Below are 9,053 nucleotides of genomic sequence, written 5' to 3'. Positions count from 1 at the left end.
CTGGTTCTGCCTCTATCCACTTCGTGAAGTACTCGATGGCGACTATCAAATACTTCATCTGCCTTATCGCCAGAGGGAAAGGTCCCAGAATATCGATTCCCCATGTGTGGAAGGGCCATGGGCTATAAATCGATCTCAGTTCCTCTGGAGGTGCCTTGTGCCAGTCTGTATGCTTCTGGCACTGCTTGCATCGCTGGGCGTATCTTACACAATCCTCCCTCACCAAAGGCCAATAAAACCCTGCGCGAATCACCTTGGAAGCCAACGATCTTCCCTCCACGTGGCTTCTATAAATCCCCTCGTGAAGCTCTGACATGATCCTCGTACACTCGTCGCCACTCACACATGTCAGAATTGGATGCGTGAACCCATGCCTAAATAGCACTCCATCAACGAGAGTGTACCTTGCAGAGTTCTTCTTTATCCTATTTTCTTCCCCAAGTTCTGCTGGGAGGATCCCATCTGCTATGTATCGCCTATAAGGCGTCATCCACGTGTCGCATTCCTCCAAGGCACATACTTGCACACACTTCTTTCCTTGGGGCGAGGCCGCATAGGTTCTGATGCGGGGTGTCCTCATCGTATCTTTAATCAAGGAGCGATGGCTCCTTGTGATGGAAGAGGGCCAAGCTCAACACCCCATGAAAGACAAGAGCCAAAGCTAGAGCGTCTAGAACCAAGTGAAGAGCGTCTAGCCCAAGGTGGAGAGCGTCTAACACAAGATGGAGAGCGTCTAGAGGGGGAGCGTCTAGAAGGAAGGGGAAAGCGTCTAGGACCTCTTACCAAGCTACGGATGGGAGCCTTGGGCCCAGCCACGGATTTGTACTTACCAATGCTACATGAAGGCCCATTAAGGGTAGCTTAGTATTAAGTGTATTGTAAATAGCATAAAATTTTTTCCACGAGACTTGACCTAGATTTGGCAAGATATGGTCACGTTCTAGAAGGATTATCCACTAGGACCGGCCATGTGCTCCATGTGATGTAATTTGCATTTCATTTTGATTAGCATTAGGGTTGCATTATGGTCCTCCTTAGCCTATAAAAGGAGGAGCCTACACCTTGTATTTTGAAGACTATTTTGAGTAATGTAATGCTGCCCAAGTGCCATTCAAATTACTCCCTTGCCAAATTTTCTCTAGAATTAGGTTTTTAGTCTTCAAACTTCACCCCCAAATGGAGATGGCCGAACCACTCCAACCCTCACTACTCCTCATGCACCTTCAAGGTCACCACACCTCTTAAGAGGACCTTGTTCCACTCTCATCAACTAAGCTTCCGCACCATCATCTACAAAAATCAAAGAAGAGCTCAAAGGAATGCCATCACCTTGGCTTTCCTTTTGTTGTGCTAACGTGAAGAACGTCCACCCTGTTGTCTGCCACAAACTTTCGCGGTGTTTTGAGCGTCTCTTGGATGACTGTCCTCTGCCTTCCCCCCTTGCCTGAGCTGGCCAGCTTGGCGAGCAGGTAAGCTCTGGCATTTTGCTCTCTAGGGACGTGCACCAACTCAAACGTGGCGAAAGCTCCCTTCAACACTTGGACGTACCTCAAGTACGCAACCATCTGTGGATCCTTTGCTTGGTACTCCCCTGTTACTTGCCCTGTGACCAACTGGGAATCACTCTTCGCCAAGAGACTTTGAGCGCCCATTTCCTTGGCCAAGAGCATTCCAGCAATTAGCGCCTCGTACTCAGCTTGGTTATTGCTTGCTTTAAAGGCGAAACGTAGGGCTTGCTCGATTAACACCCCATTGGGCCCCTCTAAGATTATTCCAGCGCCACTTCCCTGTTGGTTGGAGGATCCATCCACTGAGAGCATCCACTGTGATCCTAACTCCACCTCCTGGGGGGCACTTCTTGGTGAGAGCTCCGCGACAAAATTTGCGTAGACTTGTCCTTTGATGGACCCCCTGGGTTCATACTGGATATGAAACTCTAACAGCTCCACTGCCCAGCGAACCATCCTTCCGGCTACATTTGGCTTCTGAAGCACTTTCTGAATGGGAAGGTTTGTCCCCACGGTGGGCGCCAAATGTTTCCTTCGGTCGACAAGGGACATCTTCGTGCGTGACTTCTGATCACGAGCTAGGGCACCTTCGTTCCAAATATAAGTTTTTGTTGAAATCTTATGGAAGAAGCCCAACATAATTTGGGACGAAACACGATAAATTTCAGCATAAACGAACGAGTATTCAGTAAGAAAATGATCAAATAGTTTCACATGGAAACAAACCTTCCTTTCAGTCGTGACAATGATAAATAAAAAATAATTACAAATCTTGTCGAACGAATTTTAGGTTCAAATCTCAGCCACAACTCATCACACTCAATAAGGAATGTCTGGTAAAAATTAAAAAATCAAAACACCCAAGGAATAAGGCGTATTAAGTCCAAGACCGTGAGGAAACAAAACTGAAAAACTTGTTTTTCTGAAAACAGAATGTCCTTGCTTTTTTTTTCCTTATATCTTTTTCTGAGTTTTCTTTTTGGACGTGCCTCCTTGACTGGATAGAAACGACATATGAAAGTACTTGCGTAAGTGTTTTCATAACTTTTCAGCGTAATATGAACTGATAATAAAATTGCAGAAACTGGGGTAAAATTTCACAAATATGGAAAGATGAGCGCTTTTGAGTGCAAGAAGTTTCTGGACCATTTTCCAAATATAATTTCTTGTTGAAATCTTATGAAAGAATTGCAACAGAATTTGGAACAAAACGCGAAAAATTTCAGTTCAAACGAACGAGTATTCAGTTAGAAAATGATCAAACAGTTTCACACTGAAACGAACCTTCCTTGCAACCGTAGCAATGATGAATACAAAATTCATTGCAAATCTTGTGGAACGAATTTGAGGCTCATATCTTATCCTCAACTCAATACACACAATAAGGAATTTCTGGTAAAATATTCAAATCAAAACACCCAAGAAATAAGGTGTAATAAGTCCCAGACCGAGAGGAAACAAAACTAGAAAACTTGGTTTTCCGAAAATAGAACGTCCTTCCTTTTCCTCCTTAGATCTTTTTCTGTATTTTCTTTTTGAACATTCCTCCTTGACTAGATAAAAACGACATAGGAAAGTACTTGTGTAAGTGTTTTCGGAACTTTTCAGCGAAATACGAACTCAAAATAAAATTGCAGAAATGGGGCAAAATTTCACAAATCTGGAATGAGGAGCACCTTGGAGTGCTAGAAGTTTCAGGAACATTTTCCAAAAAGAATTTCTTGTTGAAATCTTATGGAAGAATGCCAACAGAATTTGTGACGAAACGCAACAAATTTCAGCATAAACGAACGAGTATTCAGTTAGAAAATGATCAAATAGTTTCACATTGAAACAAACCTTCCTTTCAGTCGTGGCAATGATGAATAAATAATAAATGCAAATCTTGTCGAACGAATTTAAGGTTCAAATCTCAACGACATCTCAATACACACAATAAGGAATGTCTGGTAAAAATTTCAAATCAAAACACCCAAGGAATAAGGCGTATTAAGTCCAAGACAGTGAGGAAACAAAACTGAAAAACTTGTTTTTCCGAAAACAGAACGTCCTTGCTTTTTTTGTCCTTATATCTTTTTTTGAGTTTTCTTTTTTGACGTGCCTCCTTGACTGGATAAAAACGACATATGAAAGTACTTGTTTAAGTGTTTTCATAACTTTTCAGCGTAATATGAACTGATAATAAAATTGCAGAAACTGGGGCAAAATTTTACAAATATGGAAATAGGAGCGAATGCAAGAAGTTTCTGGACCATTTTTCAAATATAATTTCTTGTTGAAATCTTATGAAAGAATCCCAACAGAATTTGGGACGAAACGCGACAAATTTCAGCTCCAACAAACGAGTATTCAGTTAGAAAATGATCAAAGAGTTTCACACGGAAAGGGACCTTCCTTTCAGTCGTGGCAATGATGAATAAATAATTCATTACAAATCTTATGGAACGAATTTGAGACTCAAATCTCAGCCACAACTCAATACACAAAATAAGGAATGTCTGCTAAAAAATTTAAATCAAAACACCCAAGGAATAAGGGGTAATAATTCCCAGACCGAGTGCAAGCAAAACTGCAAAACTCATTTTTCGGAAAGCAGAACGTCATGGATTTTCTTCCTTATATCTTTTTCGGTGTTTTCTTTTTTAACGTGCCTCCTTGACTGGATACAAATGACATATGAAAGTATTTGTGTAAGTGTTTTTGGAACTTTTCAGCGTAATATGAACTCAGAATAAAATTGCAGAATCTTGGGCGAAATATCACAAATTTGGAAATAAGATCTTCTTGGAGTGCTAGAAGTTTCTGAATCAATTTTTAAAAATATTTTGTGCTTGAATTCTTATGGAAGAATCCGAACAAAATTTGGCTTGAAACGGGACAAATTTAAGCTCAAACGGACAAGAATTTAGTTACCAAATGATCAAATAGTTTCACATGGAAACGAACCTCCCTTTCAATCGGGGAATTAATAAATATAAAATTAATTGCAAATCTTGTAGAAAGAATTTGATGTTCAAATCTCAGTCACAACTCAATACACACAATAAGGAATGTCTGGTAAAAAATACAAATAAAAACACCGAAGGAATAAGGCGTAAGAAGTCCCAGACTGAGAGGAAAGAAAATTAGAAAACTTATTTTTCTAAAAACAGAACGTCCTGGCTTTTCTTTCTTATATAATTTTTTATGTTTTCTTTTTGGATGTGCCTCCTTAACTAAATACGAACGACATATGAAAGTACTTGTGTATGTTTTTTCGGATCTTTTCAGTGTAATATAAACTCAGAATAAAATTGGGCAAAATTGGGCAAAATTTTGCAAATCTAGAAAGAGGAGCGCCTTGGAGTGCAATAAGTTTTTGGAAAAATTTTCAAAAATAATTTCGTGTTTAAATCTTATGGAAGAATCCCAACATAATTTGGGACGAAACGCGACAAATTTCAGCTCCAACAAACGAGTATTTAGTTAAAAAATGATCACACAGTTTCACATGGAAACGAACCTTCCTTTAAGTTGTGGCAATGATGAATAAAAATTTCATTGCAAATCTTGTGGAACGAATTTGAGGCTCAAATCTCTGCCACAACTCAATACACAAAATAAGGAATGTCTGCTAAAAAATTTAAATTCAAACACCTAAGGAATAAGGGGTAATAATTCCCAGACCGAGAGCAAACAAAACTGGAAAACTAGTTTTTCTGAGAGCAGAACGTCCTTGATTTTCTTTATTATGTCTTTTTCTGTCTTTTCGTTTTTGACGTGCCTCCTTGACTGGATACAAACGACATGTGAAAGTATTTGTGTAAGTGTTTTTGGAACTTTTCAGCGTAATATGAACTCAGATAAAATTGTAGAATCTTGGGAAGAAATTCGTAAATCTGGAAATAAAAGCTTCTTGGAGTGGAAGAATCCGAATAGAATTTAGGACAAAACGCGACAAATTTCAGAGAATGATCAACCAGTTTGACACGGAAATGAACCTTCCTTTCAGTAGTCGCAATGATGAATAAAAATTTCATTGCAAATCTTGTAGAACGAATTTGAGGCTCAAATCTCAGCAACAACTCATTACACACAATAAGGAATGTCTGATAAAAACTTTAAGTCCAAACACATAAGGAATAAGGCATAATAAGTCCCAGACCGAGAGCAAACAAAATTGGAAAACTTGTTTTTCTGAAAACAGAACATCCTGGCTTTTCTTCCTTATATCTTTTTTTGTGTTTTCTTTTTGGACGTGCCTCCTTGACTCGATACAAATGACTTATGAAAGTACTTGTGTATGTGTTTTCAGAACTTTTCAGCATAATATGAACTCAAAATAATGTTGCAGAAACTAGGGCAAAAATTTTCAAATTTGGAAAGAGGAGTGCCTTGGAGTGCAAGAAGTTTCTGGAACACTTTCCAAATATAATTTCTTGTTGAAATCTTATGGAAGAATCCCAATAGAATTTGGGACGAAACGCGACAAATTTCAGCTCCAACGAATGAGTATTGAGTTAGAAAATGATCAAACAGTTGCACACGGAAACGAACCTTCCTTTTAGTCGTGACAATGATGAATTAAAAATTCATTGCAAATCTTGTGGAACGAATTTGAGTCTCAAATCTCAGCCACAACTCAATACACACAATAAGGAATGTCTGCTAAAAATTTCAAATCAAAACACCAAAGGAATAAGGCATAATAAGTCCAAGACTGACAGAAAACAAGCCTAGAAAACTTGTTTTTCTGAAAACAGAACGTCCTGGATTTTCTTCCTTATATCTTTTTCTTTGTTTTAATTTTGGACATTGCTCCTTGACTAGATACAAATGATATATTAAAATACTTGTGTAAGTGTTTTCAAAACTTTTCAGCATAATATGAACTCAGGATAAAATTGCAGAAACTTGGGAAAAATTTGGGAAAACTGGAAAGCGGAACGCCTTTGAGTGCATGAATTTTCTGGAACAATTTCCAAAAAGAATTTCTTTTTAAAATCTTATGGAAGAATCCCAACAGAATTTGGGACAAAACGGGACAAATTTAAGCTCAAACGAACGAGTATTTAGTCAGAAAATGATCAAACAGTTTCAAATAGAAACGAACCTCCGTTTCAGTCGTGGCAATAATGAACAAAAAATGAATTGCAAATCCCTTGGAACTAATTTGAGGCTCAAATCTCATCCACAACTCAATACACACAATAAGGAATGTTTGGAAAATTTCGAATTAAAATGCCCAAGGAGAAAGGCATAATAAGTCCTACACCGAGAGCAAACAAAATTGGAAAACTTGTTTTTCTGAAAACAGAATTGTTCCTACCGGTTGACTTGATTGCCTTCGTACGTCTCACGATACTCCCACACCCAATTCTCTGTGCCTTCGTTCGTGCCTTTCTCTCGATCTAACACGTGAAATCACAAAGACAAAGGACGCCCTAGAGATCGTTTACACTCTGACGCTCAAGTCAGTGTAGGGCTAGGAAACACCAAAGTAAGCTATAAAAAGATCCTGTGTAATCTGTGTGTGCAAAGCTGCACAAATGAATAGCGTACCTTGTTAGGTCTATTACTACCCTTTGTATAGTCTAGGGTTTCCACTATTTCCGTTACCCGAATTAGAGTTTATGAGGGTGTGCCCTAGCGCCGCTATTACCCACTTTTAGGCCAACCTAACGCGTAGGGCTCCCTAACTGGAGTGCGACCTCTAACGGAATGACCACCTGGGTGCCACCTCGTGCACCTGATCTCTGGGGTCACCCGTCCTGGGAACGCCCTAGACGCTCACGTGCCATGCGTGCAGCTTCACCCCTAGAACGTGACCCTTATAGGTCGTATCTTTTCCAGTGACTCTTTACTTATGTTACGCCTGAACGCGTCATCTAAACCACACGCATGGACTCTCGTGACTTAGGCTTCTCCCTAACTGATAACTAGTGTGTGGTCTAGAATCCACCTCTCGTGGCCCAGCTCTGCTGTTCGAGTCACCGATGTCCGACCTCTCTACACTACCAAGGACACATCAACACATCCTAGTGATCGATGTCTGACCAATCTTCAGTACCTTGGCGCACGTGCTTCGTGAGACACTGACCCATGTCGCTCACGGGACCCACCTTATGCGGCCCCATCACTACTACTGGTCAAAAAACGCCCAAGGAAAGGTCGGTACAAGAATATTCTGTCTTTTCTTCCTTATATTATTTTTTTGTGTTTTCTTTTTGGACGTGCCTCCTTGAATAGATACAAACGACTTATGAAAGTACTTATGTCTGTCTTTTCAGAACTTTTCAGCATTATATGAACTTAGAATAAAGTTGTAGAAACTAGGGCAAAATTTCGCAAATCTGGAAAGAGGAGCGGCTTGGAGGTGAAGAAGTTTATGGAAAATTTTCCAAAAAGAATTTCTTGTTCAAATCTTATGCAAGAATCCCAACAGAATTTGGGATGAAACGCGACAAATTTAAGCTCAAACGAACGAGTATTTAGTCAGAAAATGATCAAACAGTTTCACACAGAAACGAACCTTCATTTCAGTCGTCGCAATGATGAATAAAAATTAAATTGCAAATTTCTTGGAACGAATTTGAGGCACAAATCTCAGCTTCAACTCAATACACACAATAAGGAATGTCTGGAAAAACTTCAAATCAAAACACCGAAGAAATAAGGCGTAATAAGTCCTAGACCGAGAGCAAACAAAATTTGAAAACTTGTTTTTCTGAAAACAGAACGTCCTTGCTTTTCTTCCTTATATCTTTTTATGTGTTTTCTTTTTGGACGTGCTCCTTGACTCGATACAAACGACTTATGAAAGTACTTGTGTATGTGTTTTCAGAACTTTTCAGCGTAATATGAACTCAGAATAAAATTGCAAAATATAGAGCAAAATTTCGCAAATCTAGAAAGAGGAGCCCCTTGGAGTGCAAGAAGTTTATGGAACATTTTCCAAAAAGAATTTCTTGTTGAAATCTTATGGAATGATGCCAACAGAACTTGGGAGAAAATGCGATAAATTTCAGCTCAAACGGGCGAGTATTCAATAAGAAAATGATCAAACAGTTTCACATGGAATAGAACCTTCCTTTCATTCGTGGCAAAGATGAATAAAAAATTAATTGCAATTCTTGTGGAACGCATTTGAGGCTCAAATCTCAACCACAACTCAATGCACACAATAAGGAATGTCTGCTAAAAATTTCAAATCAAAACAGCCAAGGAATAGGGCGTAATAAGTCCCAGACCGAGAAAAAACAAAACTGGAAAACTTGTTTTTCCGAAAACAGAACGTCTTGGCTTTTCTTCCTTATATCTTTTTCTGTGTTTTCTTTGTGGACGTTCCTCCTTGACAAGATACAAACGACATATTAAAGTAAGTATTTTTGGACTTTTCAGCGTAATATGAACTCAGAATAAAATTGCATAAATTAGGGAAAATTTTGCAAATTTGGAAAAAAAAGCGCCTTGGAGTACAAGAACTTTGTAGACAATTTTCCAAAGAGATTTTCTTGTTGCAATCTTATGGAAGAATCCCAACACAATTTGGGACGAAAAGCGACA

General features: G+C 39.0%; 1 protein-coding gene across 1 annotated transcript; it reads right to left on the bottom strand.

Annotated features, from left to right (window-relative positions):
• Positions 1-1,325: 1,325 nt before the first annotated feature.
• Positions 1,326-2,060, bottom strand: LOC137838452 (uncharacterized). The gene has a single exon (XM_068647696.1). The coding sequence runs from the start codon at positions 2,058-2,060 to the stop codon at positions 1,326-1,328; it is 735 nt and encodes a 244-aa protein (XP_068503797.1).
• Positions 2,061-9,053: the final 6,993 nt, after the last annotated feature.

This window comes from Phaseolus vulgaris, chromosome 4, assembly GCF_000499845.2.
Source record: "Phaseolus vulgaris cultivar G19833 chromosome 4, P. vulgaris v2.0, whole genome shotgun sequence".
Lineage (NCBI taxonomy): Eukaryota > Viridiplantae > Streptophyta > Magnoliopsida > Fabales > Fabaceae > Phaseolus > Phaseolus vulgaris.
Note: the sequence above shows the minus strand (reverse complement) of the source record. Positions and strands in the feature narration are given on the sequence as shown.

Bases quoted from the DNA above. Each gene is read 5' to 3' on its own strand.
- LOC137838452 (XM_068647696.1), bottom strand. From the start codon at position 2,060: ATGTCCCTTGTCGACCGAAGGAAACATTTGGCGCCCACCGTGGGGACA.